The 16,890-nt window shown below is 43.1% G+C and overlaps 1 protein-coding gene across 3 annotated transcripts in view; it reads left to right on the forward strand.

Moving 5' to 3' along the window:
- The window catches only part of LOC116625219 (cyclin-dependent kinase inhibitor 2A-like), a 27,767-nt gene extending 20,905 nt beyond the window's left edge, over window positions 1–6,862 (forward strand). For 2 of the 3 annotated variants that reach the window (XM_032393620.1, XM_032393622.1), the window contains exons 2-3: window positions 4,209–4,516; window positions 6,708–6,862. In XM_032393620.1, coding sequence (XP_032249511.1) covers window positions 4,209–4,516; window positions 6,708–6,729 — 330 coding nt within the window. In that variant the 3' untranslated portion in view covers window positions 6,730–6,862. Of the gene's footprint in view, window positions 1–783; window positions 929–4,208; window positions 4,517–6,707 lie in introns of those variants that run through there. The other variant, XM_032393621.1, reaches the window with a different exon arrangement.
- Window positions 6,863–16,890: the final 10,028 nt, after the last annotated feature.

Below are 16,890 nucleotides of genomic sequence, written 5' to 3' on the forward strand. Positions count from 1 at the left end.
TGTGTGGACAGGCTGCTGGCGGGTGGGCAGACTCTCCAAAATTAATGTTTGAGCAAGGCTTTCTGGCATGGTGGACCCAGCACGCGAACCCAGGTGTTGAATGGTGGAAGGGGGAGAGTTATCTAAAAGTAGGGAAGCCTCGTAGTGGCACCGGTGACACCGATCCTCGTCAGGGCTCTGACTGCGAGGAAGAGTTAGCTGTTTCTTCTGATTAAAAGAGGAAGCAATACTTTGCCTACGACATCAAACACCCTGGTTCGAAATTGGCGGTTAGGAATCCTGTGTGGCTTTCAAATGCGAGGGGTTGTACCGGAGAGGCAGGAAACAGGAGAGCAAAGTCGCTTCAACCGAGTGAACTCGCTCTGAGACCGCGAGCGTCTCCGTTGGGGGCGGGGGGAGCGCAGCGCCGGGAGGGGGGCGGAGGGAGCGGGGAGCGGAGGCTGCGGAGGGGCTCAGGGCTCCCTCCCTGCCACGGCTTCGTCAGACTCCCCACGCCAGCCCCCCGGGCGAGCCGCGGAACCGTGACAGCAGAGGCCCCGCGTGGGGCGACTTCAGGGGGTGTCACGTTCACAGCGAGTTCAGAGCGAAGGGCGCCTCCTCGGGAATACAGCAGAACGGCGCTCTCCTGGATGGAAAGACTCCTGCAGGAGGAGTCGAGGGGCAGAGTCGGGGGGTGGCTTCCGCCGGCCCCGGAGGAGGAGAGAGGAGGGGCGGGCTGGTCACGAGAGGCTGGGGCGGGCCACTGGCGCCCGACCTCGGCGGAGGGAGGGAGGGAGCCAGGGGGCAAGCGCTGGGGAGCAGCATGGAGCCCTCCGCAGACAGGCTGGCCACCGCAGCCGCCCAGGGCCGGGCAGACGAGGTGCGGGCGCTGCTCGCGGCTGGGGTGCCGCCCAACGCGCGGAACCGCCAAGGTCGGAGCCCGATTCAGGTGGGTGAGCCGGCCTGCCGCGGGAGGAGGGGGTGGCGGGCGACTTTGGAGCACAAGCTTTGTAAGGGAGTCGGAACCAGGCCAGCGTTTCGATTCTCGGTAAAGGGGAGACTTCTTGGCGAGTTCTCAGGTGGAGTTTGGAGCCGAGACCTCCCCGTGTCCACGTCGTGGGGGCTTAGGAAGCCACGAGGAATGAGGAGCCACGTGGGGTGCAGATCCTTAGAGTGGTGTGGAGATGGGGGGGGGTGAACCTATTCGTGTTCATACAGTTCGAGGTATGTTCTTTATCTGATACACGGTTGCGAAAGTTTGAGGTAAAAAGCAAGATTTTAAAGAAATGGAAGGTTTGTTGGGTCCACTAGCCCGGAACTCAGATCCCCGAAGGGAGCTGATCATCTTCTCTTCTGGGGGGGGGGGGGGGGGATTGCAGTGAAAACCTTCTGCTGTGTAAATTGAATAAATATCAGTTGAAATTATTCAGAAGCAACTATATATTGTGTTTATTTTTACTTTAACCAAGTAAAGAAAATATATGCGTGTTCTAAGAATTTAGGTAATACAGACATATGAAGAAAAACATTAGTGTGATCTTGCCTGAAATAATGTCGTCAATTTAGTCACCATTTTGAAGGTATCTCTTATAATTTTTGTTATTTTTAACTTGCTTGCTATAGATTAACTTATTTGGGACTTATCATTCCTCACTGTTCAAAAATGTCGTTTCTCCCCTCCTCACTCCAGTTGTGTGTAGGGGTGGGGGGGGGGTGTTCGGCATTTGTGGTTGTTGTTTGCCTTCACTAACTTCCTAAATCCAGGCTAAAAAAAACGATTTCTTCCTGGCAGTCACCACCCTAGTTTTATTCCCAATGTCCACAGTGATTTCTGATTCTGAAAAATAAAATCTATGTGAAACAAAAGCTTACTGCACAAATTCCAGCATAACAAGACAAAGGAAAGTAATTGTACCTGCCATTTCACAGATTTCACAAGTCAGTCTTCCTTTCCTGAAACTATGCTACATAGGATAAATTTTATACACTTTAAAATACAGATATAAAAATAAAACCAAAATGCCTTAAAACTTGAGATTATTTGGGATTTGAAGTGCAAAGAGATTTTGAGAGGAGAGAGGCTGTGTGATGGTAGAAGAAAAGCATGAGTCCTTTAAAAAGAATGCATGCATGATTCCTAATTTCTCTAAAATTTTGCTCGGAGACTGTGAGTTTGACCTTGAAGTTCTGGAATATGTTAGAAGAGGCTTTATTTGTTTAAATACAAAAAGAAAAAAGAAAATTGGATAATTAGTTTTAACCATTTTTTTTAATAGGGAAGATAAGAACATAGAGAAAGGGGGGCATGATTTTGGTTTAGAATCCTAACCAAACTTGTGTTTAATATAAAACTAGTTTATAGAAAATTTTAATTAAAGATAATGTCTTATCAAATGGATTTAAGCACTCTACAAATATTCATTTAATTGATTTTTTCTTTTTGCTTTGGATTGCTATTTAGATTTAAATATTTAAATGTTAGGTTTCCTTCCATACTTTAATACTGCAAAATGTAATGAAAACCTTTAAAATCAGTTAAATGATGAAGTACTTCATTGGATAAACACAATGTTTCATCTATTATATTTTCACCTGTATTATATATATATATATATATATATATGTGGAAGGTGACTTCTTCTAAGAACAGGTTTTAGACATGTGTTTTCTAGCTCTGGCACTTGCAGTAGAGCTCCCAAAAGATTATGGCATCCTTGGGTGTGGCCCCTTTGTTCTAGAAATTGACACCATAATCTGTTAGAAGTCTTGCATAATTAAGTAAAGGTGTGAGAGCTTTCCCAGTTTTTCTTTTAAAACAGTGAATTGTTCTAATCCACTGCAATAGTTTTTATTTTTGTAGCTGTAATTTGGTTCACTGATATTGTCTCTCTCTTTTTGAAAATTAAATCAGTTTCACTTTCTCCAGACAAGAATCAACCACTATAGTATAACTTATGTTTCCTTGGTTTTGAGAAATTAAAAAATTCATCTTCAATACAGAAAGAAATGAAAAATAAGGAATTTCTCTTTATACAGTCACTGTTGTCTAGCTAATATAATCAAATAATGGTTACCCTAAAAAGGAATTGTCTGCCTTCACTATCCACCATGCAACACTCAAATTTTAAGGTTGCTGTAATTGTGGATACTATTTAAAGATTCCTCTTTGGTAATGACTTTGTTTCAAAGATGATTTATGAACCAAATGAGGGGAGCACCTCCTGTTTAATGAACTCTCAGAGTGTAAACTTGGGAAGTTTCTTAGTTTCCTATTTCTACTGTAACAAATTACCACAACTTTCATGTCTCAAACCAACCTAAATTTATTATCTTGTAGTTCTGGAGGTCAACAGTCTAAAATGGATCCACAGGGCTGCATTTCTTTTGGAAGTTTTAGAGGAGAATCTGTTTCTCTGTCTTTTCCAACTTCTAATGGCCATCAGCATTCCTTGGCTCATGGCCCCTGCATCTTCTCTCTGACCTCCATTCTTAGATCTTTCCTCTGTAACCTTCTTATAAGGAAACCTGTGATTACATTGGACTCCTCCTGACAATTCCCGTTAATCTCCCTCAAAATACTTAATTTAATTACATCTGCCAAATCTCTTCTCCCATGTAAGGTATTATATTCACAGGTTTTAAGTGTGAGGTAGTAGACATCTTTGGGAGCATTATTTAGCTTACCACAAGAAGGAATTTAGGGGCTGGTTAGACAAAGCTCATTTTATACTTAAAGAAAGTGAATTTTAACATTCTGGGAGGCTAAGTGTAGAATAAAAGTTTTACAAAAATTAAAGGTTTGCTGTTTTCATTTTCACTTTTTAATAATTACCTCGTCCTGGGCTTGGATATACAGAAGAAAACCATACAAAATCTCTGGGCCTTACATAATTTTGCATCAAAATGAGGGGGGAAATACAGGAGGTTAGGCTGTAGTTCAAGCCATTTTGTCCCTCACCCTTTTGCTATTGTCTGTGCCTCTGGCAGTGTTGTGTGTGTGGCTGGAACTCAGCAAAAGTTTGGAGAATATAATGGAATTCAGTGTGTACAGAAAAATGAAATGAGTAGGAGAACTGGCTAAGGGAGTTGGTAACTGAAAACAAATAGAGAGTAACTAGACACCTGTGGCTTGCACCGGCATCTGCACGGGGTGGGGGCTTCACAAATAGTTTCTTTAGTCTTGCCCCTGCCACCCGTCCCTGCCCTGACCACTCTGCTCTCTCCGGCAGGTCATGATGATGGGCAGCACCCGCGTGGCCGAGCTGCTGCTGTGCCACGGCGCGGAGCCCAACTGCGCCGACCCTACCACCCTCACCCGACCTGTGCACGACGCGGCCCGGGAGGGCTTCCTGGACACGCTCGTGCTGCTGCACCGAGCCGGCGCGCGGCTGGACGTGCGCGATGCCTGGGGCCGCCTGCCCGTGGACCTGGCTGAGGAGCGGGGCCACCGCGCTGTCGCCGGGTACCTGCGCGCAGCTGCGGGGGGCACCGAAGGTGGTAGCCACGCCCTTACGGAAGTTGCGGAAGGTCCCGGCAGGTGAGGTGGCAGATTTAAGAGTTGAAACTCAAGATAGTTTCTGCAGCCCAGGGCACTCCTTTTTTTCAGAAGAGAACGCTGGCTCCAGGGGAGCAGGGTCTTGGGTCTTGCCTCAGCTCTCGCACTGCCACCCTGTAGGACAACCCCACTGTCCCAATCGCACTACCTCGCTCGGGCTGCGGACAGGAAATAGCCTAGATGGATTTCCACACATTAAAGCCCATCCCACAAACCGTACCCCTATTCCCGCAAACACTCACCCTCCCCAGAGCTCAAGCCCTAGACTATGGAACAGCGACGACTCTGGAGGCTAGAGGTCTAGTGGCCCCTCTTCCTCCAAACTAACTGGCAGCAGCATCCATTCAGCTACCCTCAGTTTCCGTATTAGCATACATAGGTAGCTGGACCAACCCTGCTATTTCCAAAAGCATTTCAGCGTGGCATCGTCTGGAAGAAATCTGTCACCCCCAACTCTACGGCAAATTTTGACTAAATCCGACCCTCTGCTCTATGCGGTGTTGTTTTCCAGAGCTGCCGAAGGGAGAGAGATCTCTCCAACGCTGGCAGTCTGCACCCAGGGATTTGCTACACTCTCTGAGAAACAGAGACCCTCTCTTAAGCTTTTTCTTCTCTGCGAGAGAGATCGCTGAGAGAGGGAAGATGGCCATGTGATCCTCCTTGCCTTCTCCTTCTACAACCACAAAGCCTTCTTCTCTTGCGGTCCCCTTTCTCCACTTCCACTCCTGCCTGCCTGAAGTACCAACTTTACTGATTTTTTCTGAAGGGAGAACCATATATATATATGAAATTAACACGAATATTTCAGGTAAACCATAACTTCGAAGATACTAAGATCTATCCCATTTTGGCTCAGAATTGGGGCACTAGACCCTCTAGGATTTAATGGGGCCTGAGAGGACAGAGGGGAGAGGCTTGCTCTGAGCCCTAGACCAGAGATGCAGCGAGTTTTGAGCCTTCGGCGTGGGAAGTCCGAAGAATCTCCTTTAGCCTGCCCACCCTCTCTCTCCACCAACTGAAGTTCGCATCCGGACACAGCGCAGGGCGAGGGACCAATCATAGGGCCGGTTGCGCGGCGCAAGAACCGGGAGGAGCTGAAGAGAAGGATTCGGTGACTGAATCCGGCAACCAGCAAATAAATAGAGTAACGCTTTATAAGCAAAACTACAAGATTTGACCCAAGCACACAAGTCCGTCCACTCCTTTCTTCCTCCCCTCCATCCCTCCCTCCTTCTTTCCCTTTATCCTCCTACATAATCAGCTCCATTTTAGATGGGACTTAAAATGAATGAGACAAAACAGGAGTCCTGCCCTCATAGAGCTTACATTCTGGGAAACAGACTTTAAGCAATAAACAACGTATTTTCAGACAGTTTGTGAAACCATTGTGAAGGATAAGAGTGAAGTCTGAATGGGAAGGGGGTTTTAGGGTGGTCAGAGAGCCTGACTGATGAAAAGAGATTAGCTACTGGAGGCAGAAGCACTCTGTACACTTTGTACAAGTGCAAAGACAGTGGCGGTTTAGGACAGAAAGGCCGGCTGGAGCGCGCACACGGCGAGATCACTCGAGAGGACGGTCAAAGAAAGGATGCTAGGTCGAAACGTGGATTTTGTTCGAGAAACTTTAGAAAGCCATTAGCGGGTTTGGGAGAGGGAGCCTGGGGAGAAAGACGACAGGACTGGAACCGAATGTCCCTATACTGCCCAGCCGCTCTGGCGCCTCAGGTGCCCTCAGCTTACGCGTGTCGCCAAGTCGCTCTGCGTCAGGTGCAAAAGACCCCTACGGATACGCGAAGAGCCTGGCGCTGTGTGTGGCATGCCCTCAGCACGCATTATATACCCGGGCTTTCCTGTCGCAAGCCCGCCGGCGGCATGGCCGCGCCCTCCCTGCCCTCGCCTGGCGGGCCTGGAGCTCGGCGAGCCCGAGCAGCCAGCCGCGTAGTGCAGGCGGTATCTGCGGGGCTGGGGAGTCGGGCTGCTGACAGGGTCCAGCCTTCACGGACAGACCCTGTGCGGAGGGGTGGGGATATTGATAAGGGGCCAGCGAAGCCGTCTGAGAACGTTGCTCATACGTGTCTGAATACCGGGTGGGAGACTATGAGGGGAAGGAGGGATGGGTCGCACACCCTTCATTTCTAGTTTCTAATGTGTTTTTTCTTTCTGCCCTCTGCAGACAGCCCGGACTTAAAGAATGATTGAGATCTAAAGACACCTCAAAATGGTTTGATCTTCAGTCAACAAAAGAGTAACCCCACCCCACCCAACTCTTGCCTGCCTTCTTAGTTGCCATTTATCAAATAGCGCTTTTTAACACTGTAGACTGCTTCTCCTTCCCCTAGATTTCCATTTGTATTTTCATTTATACATTGTTATAAAAGGTAAAAAAATAAAAAAAAACCAACAAAACACTGTTTCTGCCTTTTTATTATTGGGTTGGAGTTTTCTGGAACTTTAGGCCTATGTGGGCACTTCCTCTTTCCAGCCTCGCACCCCCCAGGGTGCTGTTGTTGTTACAGACATTTAATGAACTAAGGATACGAAACTTAAATGGGTTACATGGCCTTTCCTGTGTCATACGGCCATCAAGCGGTAGTGCCAGGGTTCACTTAAAAAAAAAAAAAGTGTTTTTTTGTTTACTCATTTGTTCAGTCAACATTTATTGAGCACCTATTATGGCACCTTGCCAGGGGGAGGGAGGAGAAAGACATCAACTAATGAAGACACAAACACATGACTAGAAATTTTAACACCAATTTCATTGACTAGAAGGTAGTATTTTTTCCAAAAGATAAATGCATGCCACAGTAAGAGTACACAGCATGGATTGTAAGACTTCTGGATTTCAGATGATAAAATGTCAAGACCTGCATCTTCAGATGGATGAAATGGGGTAAACAAGTGGTGAAGAGAAACTCCATGGAGACCTCAGATTGACAGACTCACACTTGGCCTTCCATTACGTATCTGGCAGCAGGAGCTGAGCCTCTCAAGGTTTAGGATATTTTCCCCTAACCTCTGCATGACAGAGCCAGCAGAGCATGGTCCACAACCACAGAGCCAGCCTGGGGGGTCCTGACAGAGCTGCCCCCCAACTACGCCCCACCCAGCCTTCTGAAACTCCCCCACAGTGGCTCCAGAGGGCTGTGAAGTAGCTACTGACCACCACCTGAACCAAAAGCAGCTCCAGCTTCTCTACCACAGCAGGGGGAGAAACATGGCTCCAACCTCAGCTGACACACAGAGGCCATGCTGCCTCCTCTGCAGTATGGGTACCATACCTTCATGACTTTTTTTTTGAGGTGCAATTCATACAACATAAAATTAACAATTTTGAACTGTACAATTTGTTGGCATTTAATAAACTCACAATGTTGTGCAGCCATCACCATTTATTTAGTTCCAAAACATTTCGATCACCTCCAAAGGAGACCCTACACCTATTAAGCATACCCATTAAATCCTCCCTGTCCCCAGGCCCTGGCCACCACTAATCTTCTTTTGTCTCTATGGATTTACCTATTCTGGACATTTCATGTAAGTGGAAGCATACAATATGTTGCCTTTTGTGTCCGGCTTCTTTCATTTAGCTTAATGTGTTTGCTGTTCATCCATGTTGTAGCATGTACCAGGACTTCATTCCTTTTTATGGCTGAGTAGTATTCCATTACTTACTCCATCTCATAATGAATATTTGGGTTGTTTCCACCTTTTAGGTATTGTGACCAGGGCTATATTCGTATACAAGCATTGGTTTGAATACTTTTCAATTCTTTGGGGTATATACCTAGGAGTGGAATGGCTGGGTCATGTAATAGTACTCTGCTTAACTTTTTGAGAAACTGTCAAACTGTTTTCCACAGTAGCTGCCCTATTAAATATTCCCACAACAATATACAAGAGTGGAATAGCTGGGGCCTATTATAGTACTCTGCTTAACTTTTTGAGGAACTGTCAAACTGTTTTCCACAGTAGCTGCACCAATAAATATTCCCACAACAATATACAAGGGTTCCAATATCTCCACATCCTCAATAACACTTGTTATTTTCTGGGTTTGTTTGTTTGTTTTTTTTTTTTTTAGAAGCTATCCTAGTGGGTATAAAGTAGTATCTAATTGTGGGTTTGATTTGCATTTTCTTAATGACTACAGATGTTGAGCATCTTTTCGTGTGTTTATTGGTCATTCACGTATTTTCTTAGGAGAAATGTCTATTCAAGTCCTTTGCCCATTTTTAAATTGAGTTGTTTTTCTTTCTGTTGTTAAGTTGTAAGAGTTCTTTGTATATTATGGATATTAGACCTTTATCAAACATATGATTTATAAATATTTTCTCTCATTCTATGTGCTGTCATTTCACTTTCTTGATGGTGTCCTTTGATGCACAAAAGACTTTAATTTTGATTGAGTTTGTTTTTCCCTATTGTATAAGGTAGGACTCTAACTTCATTCTTTTTCATGTGGATATCCAATTGTCCTAGCACCATTTGTTAAAGAGGCTATGCTTTGCCAATGAATGATCTAGGATCCTTGTCAAAAATCAATTGACTATAGAGGTACTGGTTTATTTCTAGACTCTCAGTTCTATTCCATATATGGAATATATGTCTGTCTTTACCTCAGTTCTACACTATTTGATTACTGTAGCTTTGTAGTATGTTTTGGAAAATGAGAACTGTGAGTACTCCAACTTTGTTCTTTTTCAAAATTATTTTAATCTGTTTTAAGCTTTTATCTGGGGTCGCTTGCAGTTCCATATGCATTTATGGATTAGCTTTCCCATTTCTACCAAAAAAAAAAAAAAAAAGACCACTGGGATTTTCATGGGGACTGCATTGTATATGTAGATCATTTTGGGTCCTACTGCCACCTTGACAATATTAAGTCTTCCAATTCATGAGCACAGGATGTCTTTCCATTCATTTAGTTTTTAATTCCAGCAATGTTTCATGTTTTCAGTGCACAAGTATTGCACGTATTTGGTTAAATTTATTCCTATTTTATTCTGTTTGATGCTACTAAAAACTGAATTGCTTTCTTATTTTTTTTTTTTTGGACTGTTCATTGTTAATGTATAGAAATACAACTGATTTTGAAGTGTTGGTCTTTTATCCTGCAGCTTCACTAAAATTGTTTATTAACCCTAATTGTTTTTTAGTGGATTCTTTAGGATTTTCTACATATAAGATCATGATATCTGCAGAGAAGGATAGTTTTATTATTTCTTTCTAATATGGATGTCTCATTTCTTTTTTTCTTGCCTAATTTCTCAGGTTAAAACTTTCAGGACAATGTTGCTTGTAAAACTTTGAATAGAAGAAACAAAAGCAGGCATTCTTTTCTTGTGCCTGATATTAGCAGGAAATCTCTATCTTTCACCACTGATTATGATGTTAGCCTATGGTTTTTTCAAAAGTGACCTTAATCAGATTGAAGAAGTTCTGTTCATTCCTACTTTGATTTTTTTTTTTTATCATGAAAGAGTGTTGGATTTTCTCAAATTCTTTTTCTGCATTGACATGATGGTATGTTTTTTCCTTCATTCTATTAATATATTACATTGATTGACTTTTATATGTCAAACCCCTTGCATTCCTGAGATAAATTTCACTTGATAATGGTGTGTAATTATTTTAACATTCTGTTGGGTTTGGTTTGCAAAGACTTTGTTGAGGATTTTTTTTTCATCTATATTCACAAGGGTATTGGTCTGTAGTTTTCTTTTCTTATAATGTCTTTGCCTGGTTTTTTATCAGGGTAATGTTGGCCCCATCAAATGAGTTAGGAAGTGTTCAATATTCTATTTCTTAGGAGAGCTAGAGAAGGACTGGTGTTAATTTTCTTTAAACATTTGATACAAGTCACTAGTGAAGCCATCTGGTCCTGGACTTTTCTTTGTCAGGAGGTTTTTGACGACTGATTTAATCTCTACTTGTTATAAGTCTGTTCACATTTCCTTTTTTTTTTTCTTGAGTCAGTTTTGCTAGTTTGTATGTTTCTAAGGAATTTGTCTATTTTATTTAGGTTTGTTAGCATACATTGTTCATAGTTTTCTCTTACGATCCCTTTTATTCCTTTAAGGTTGCTAGTGATGTCCCCATTATGCTGTGTTTAAGTCATCTTTTTCTTGATCAAGAGTTCACTTGGTTGCTGTAAACCTGTGACTACTTTCCAGAGTTCCCACAAAGTCAATTCCGACGCTAATCTTTTTGGTGTTTCTGTTTAGGGATGGGCTCTTGGAGCTTCCAACCCTGCTATTGGCACTGATGTCACTTCTGTTTTTTGTTTTCTATTAGAGTATAATGGCCAACTGCCTCTGATGCACCAAGTTCCTTCCCCCATACATCCCGCCTGACTGGGATTCAGTGCCCCACTACTGGCCTTCCCACCATCTGGGTATCTGTCCCCCACCATTTCTCTGAATATATCTAGCTCTGATACTAAGCTATGTCCCTTCAAATGTTTTCCACCTTCCCTCCTCCTCCTCCCGCTCCTCCGGTTTGTAGGAGCTCGCTCTTCTTTGCTCAACTCTCCTGAGCGCGCGCACCCCCTCCCCCTCGCCCCGGAGTCACTCTCCTACCCTTGGCCAGCAGGCTCCGCTGTGGCGTGGGCGCCTCCGGAACAGCACTGGCGCCTACTCGGAAGCCCCGGGGCCTCAGGCCAGGCGGCGCTTCCCTCCGAGGCCCGACGCTGCCCGGAGCTCGCGGAGGCTCCACGTGCGCGTCTCCCCGCACGCCGAGCGCGCGCACGCCCGCGCGCCCACGCCCGCGCCTTCGCGGAGGGACCTGGGAGTGAAGCGCAGGCCTGGGCCTGGGTCGCGCAGGTGGGCCTGGGTGGCACAGGTGCGCCTGAGAAACGCGAGGTCGACTTTCCATGGTTAAGAAAGGAAGAGAGGGAGAAAGAGAGGAGGGTGCGAGAAAGGGAGAAGAAGAGAGAGCGAGGCGCGGCTGCAGGATCGCAGCTCAGCTCTGAGACAGGGACTTTCCCGTGGTAACCGACCAAATGTCCGAACCGACAAGCCGTGGGGTATGTAGGGCTAGGGGCAGTGGGCAGGTGGGAGGGAATAAAGATAAAACATAGAAAAGGCAGTGATGGACTGCAGCGTTTTAAAGCTTGGGTCGGAGCGCAGCCTGGCTCCGGCAAACTGAGAACCGGGAAACGGTCCTGGACGCGGCCACGCCTCTGAGACCTAAAGCGGCCGTGAGCTTCCCTGGGCCCCGCGCACCCCCAGGCGGCCGGGTGGGAAGGGCTGGCTCCCCAGCTCTTGCACCTCCTTTCAGGTCTCACAGACCTGGTTTAAGCAATAACACTCAAATAAATAAGCAAATAAACATATTTTTAAATGACTACATTATTATAAGCCACCTTTTTTCCTACTCAAGCTTTTCTTTTGAGTGAATTGTCCTGCGACAGTTTTCTGAATTCTCAGTTGTCTTTTCATCAAATATTGGACATAATACTTTGGTGTTGCCAGTCCTATCTGTAGATAATTTGGTCTTAGAAATGTTTCTCTTGAGAGATTGCAGCCAAAGAACAAATCTGAGAAAATCGCTCTTGGGGCGCCTGGGTGGCTCCGTCGGTGAAGTGTCTGCCTTCGGCTCAGGTCATGATCCCAGGGTCCTGGGATCGAGCCCCGCATCGGGCTCCCTGCTCGGCGGGGAGCCTGCTTCTCCCTCTCCCACTCCCCCTGCTTGTGTTCCCTCTCTCGCTGTGTCTCTCTCTGTGTCAAATAAATAAAAAAAATAAAATCTAAAAGAAAAGAAAATCGCTCTTACATGTTTTCTGTCTATGGACTACTCTTTGAGATTTCTTTAAAGTTTTTCTGAACATATTGAGAATAATCAATCCCTAACCTCTGTCTCCATTTAGATGGATAATGTAGCTGCCCCAGATAGTACTTGCACTCTTGTTTACTAGAAAAAATGTATGTGAGATCTGAAGGAGAGATAGAGTGAGGAGTTCTAACTGTAAGTAAATTTCCCATTCACTAATTCATTCCAGAAATAATCATTGAGCACCTCTTGTATACCAGGCACTGTGTTAGGCAATAGGAGTAAAAGGCTCATCATCTCAAAAGAAAGATTAAAAACAAAACAGGAGGTATGTGTGGTGGTCATAAATCTTCCCATGTTCTGTTCTAGTTCTCTCCTGAGAGAGTCCTTCCTCCCCATAGCAGGGGAAAAAATTATTAACAGACTAAAACCATACCTGTTCCCCAACCAAGCCGAGCCTTCTTGATCTGGTAAAGATCACCAAAGATAATTTTTAATGAGTAAGAGATCAAATCAGCATGTTCTACCCAGAAGAAGCTAGTGATAGTATTTTCTTTCTTTCTTTTTTAAAGATTTTATTTATTTATTTGTCAGGGAGAGAGAGAAAGAAAGAGCACAAGTAGGGGGAGTAGAAGGCAGAGTGAGAAGCAGGCTCCGCGCTGAGCAAGGAGCCCCATGTGGACTTGATCCCAGGCCCCTGGGATCAGGATCTGAGCCCAAAGCAGACACTTAACTGGCTGAGCCACCCAAGCACCCAGTATTTTTTCTTATTGGAGATGAGGAGAGAGAAAGACAGAGAAATCGTGTTCCTCTCATTATAAATCATTTAATGGACTGATTTTGGGTGTGAAAACTGTTGTTACAGGTGAAATATGAAGTTAGCAACCCAGGAAGTAAATCTCAGGATCCTTCTAACTACCATTTTCTAAGTAATCAAGTCTGATAAATTGCTATACGATTTTAAAGCTATTTTAACATGTAAAAAGTTTTTATTAGTTGTCATACTCTCAAGCTTTAGATAGGAACAGCAAGGTAAAATAAAATTTGGCCTTACACTTCAAGGAATCTATATAGATGGGACACTGAGAAAACTACTTTGCATATAGCTAAACAATAATCAAATAAAATGTTTTCCTAAGGACCCTTGAAATGAGATTGATGAAAGGAGGGAAGAGAGAAATGGGGAGACAGTGTATCTCTTTCTGCCAGGGAAAGTACCTCAAATACATAGCTCTCAGAAAGGGGCAGGTGTCCACTTGGTCCACCATTGAACCAAAGGTGGATACTTCTGCAAAGTGCAATCAGAAAGTGATCCGGGGTTGTGAGGGGCCAGTCGACCCCAAAGCAGAGTTTTCTGCTACATGGAAGAATAGAATTAATAATTTCCATGCCCATCCTAAATGAAGTATATCAATCATGTATAAAGTTAAAGAAAAGGGACTCGATTTCACAGTTTCAGCTAGAAGGTAGTACTGTTCCAGGAAATGGGTCGTTGATGCAACCCCTGGGCAAAGTTAAAAATAACTAAGTTTGTCTATACGCAAATAAGATCAATTTTTTTTTCCTTTTCATTCTTTTCCTCTTGTGCAAAGTGTTTTCATAGTGTCAGATATAGTGTGGATAATATTGCTGAGGGGGGTAAATTTATATAACATCCACAGAGAAAAATTAGCAGTATTGATGAAAAATTTAAAGGGACATCTCTTTGATTCAGTAATTCCACCTCTAGAAATTATTCTGCAGACACATTTACATATGGGCAAAATGGCTCATGTGTAAGAATAGTAACTATAGTTTTGCAATAACAAAAGATATAAGAACATTTCAATGGCCATAAATGAGGAGAGATTAATGAAATTATGAGGCTTCCCTAAAATTAATAATATATAGCTATTAAACAGAATGCAGCAGATCTAGCAAAAATGTAGTCATTTTCAAGATACATCGTGAGAGTAAAAAAAGAGAGTGGTACTGGAAAATGTATGTAAAATAGTTCAAATTAAATTTTATTTTATTTGTTTATTTTTTTAAAGATTTTATTTATTTATTTGACAGAGAGAAAGACAGCGGAGAGAGGGAACACAAGCAGGGGGAGTGGGAGAGGGAGAAGCAGGCTTCCTGCGGTGCAGGGAGCCCGATGCAGGGCTCCATCCCAGGACCCTGGGATCGGGACCTGAGCCAAAGGCAGACGCTTAGCAACTGAGCCACACAGGCGCCCCTCAAATTAAATTTTAGAAATATTTGTATATGTGCTTGTACATACATAGAGTATTTCTGGAAAGACATGCAAAATGTTGTTGATTGTTGCCTCAGGGTAAGGACATGGATAGCTGGGGGCTGTGTGGAGGGAGATTTATTTTGTACAGAATATAATTTGCTACCAGTTTTAAAAACAAGTGTTTGAAGGGAGGGGGGTGGGAGGATGGGTTAGCCTGGCAATGGGTATTAAAGAGGGCACGTTCTGCATGGAGCACTGTTATATGCAAACAATGAATCATGGAACACTACATCAAAAGCTAATGATGTAATGTATGGTGATTAACATAACATAATTAAAAAAAAAAACACAAGTGTTTGAACTACCTAATACAAATAAATAACTAATAAAGTAAGCCAAGCACTGGTAGCAAGAAGTTTTTCTAGAACTGACCACATTCTATTTCGTAAGAATTCTGCAACTGTCAATGTTGCATTAACAGGAAGATTAAAAAAAAGAAGAGACATCAGGGTATTTCAGTTAGTTAGGCCTTATCTAAGCCTTAGTTTCCTCATTTGTAAAATGGGTACAGAGGTGGCTATTTTGCAGTGGTTGCCTGGATTAGACATAAAGGGTATAAATTATTATACATACTAGTACACACACACACACACACACACACACACACACACTCCTCTGGCTTTGGCCTTCAGTTTACCCAAAATAGTTCCCAGAGAAAGACCAAGCTGGACTTGAAGCAGGAAGAATTTAGGCATACCACCACATCTCACCGGCACAGGACTTAGCATTAGCAGTTAAGTCCTACCCCCTTGGACTTCTGTTACTAAACAAACATTACCTTTGTAGTACTGAGCTGGGTGCTTGGATACAATGATGCGCAAGACAAAACTCTGTGCTTTAAACTATGTTATGCAGTTTATACATGAGTGTATTTGTATTCAAATCATATAAAACAAAACTAATGTTTCCTTTTGCTGCTACCGTTGCCCACAGAGGTGAATGCTGATATCCTCATAAAGGTGGGGGAGATCATTAGGACTTGTGGCTTTGTTTAGTGTATGCTGTTTTCCCCCTTACATAATATGCATCATAAAATAAGCACTGTTCTGTAACTGGCTAAAATATCAATAAGTCTTGGAGATTTTTGCAGGTCATAAAGATTCTCCCCTGTTCTTTTAAACTGCTGCAGGTATCCTTTTATATGGATAAATGTACCAATTACTTAATCATTTCCCTACTGATGGACATTTAAGTTGTTATCAATTTTTACTTGTATTGAATGCTCTAAAGAACAGTTATACATACATCTGTTTCATATATTCAAACACTTTTTCTTTCTTCCTTTTCCTCTGAGACTTTTATCCTTGGTTATATACATTACAAATGTCTGCCGGCTTGTTGCTTGTATTATTACTTTGTATATGGTATTATTCAACCTACAGAATTTAAATTTTTAGATGGAAACAAATGTACCAACCAATCTTTAAAAAAAGATGTCTTACAACTTTGTTGTCATGTTTAAGGTCTTTTATACACCCAGAATTATACACACACATTCTCCTATATATTCTGTTATTATTTGACATTTACATATTTTATCAACCTAGAATTTATTTTCAATGTATGTCAAGTTGTGGTAGGCAGTATAATGCTCCTCCCCACAAAATGTGTATATCCTAATCTCTAGAACCTGTGAATATGTTAGGTTACAAGGCAAAATGAAATCAAAGTTGGAGATGGAATTAAGGTTGGTAATCAGCAGACTTTAAGATGATGTATTAGTTTCCTATTGCTGCTATGACAAATCACCACAAATTTAGTAGCTTATAACGCACAATTTTATCCACTTACAGTTCTAGAGGTCAGAAGGCCGAATGAAATAAGTTTCATTGGGCTGGATTGAAAATGTAGGGCTGGCATCAGAAAGGATGAATACCCAACTTTTACATCAACATGGATGGGACTGGAGGAGGTTATGCTAAGTGAAATAAGTCAAGCAGAGAAAGTCAATTATCATATGGTTTCACTTATTTGTGGAACATAAGGAATAGCATGGAGGACATTAGGAGAAGGAAGGGAAAAATGAAGGGGGTGGAATCGGAGGGAGAGATGAACCATGAGAGACTATGGACTCTGAGAAACAAACAGCGTTTTAGAGGGGAGGGGGATTGGTTAGCCCGGTGATGGGTATTAAGGAGGGCACGTACTGCATGGAGCACTGGGTGTTATACGAAAACAATGGATCGTGGATCACCACATCAAAAACTAATGATGTATTGTATGGTGACTAACATAACATAATAAAATTAAAAAAGAAAGAAAGAAAGAAAGAAGAAAGAAAAGAAGGAAGGAAGGAAGAAAAAGAAAA

Source organism: Phoca vitulina, unplaced genomic scaffold (genome assembly GCF_004348235.1).
Source record: "Phoca vitulina isolate PV1807 unplaced genomic scaffold, GSC_HSeal_1.0 scaffold75, whole genome shotgun sequence".
NCBI classification, from domain to species: domain Eukaryota; kingdom Metazoa; phylum Chordata; class Mammalia; order Carnivora; family Phocidae; genus Phoca; species Phoca vitulina.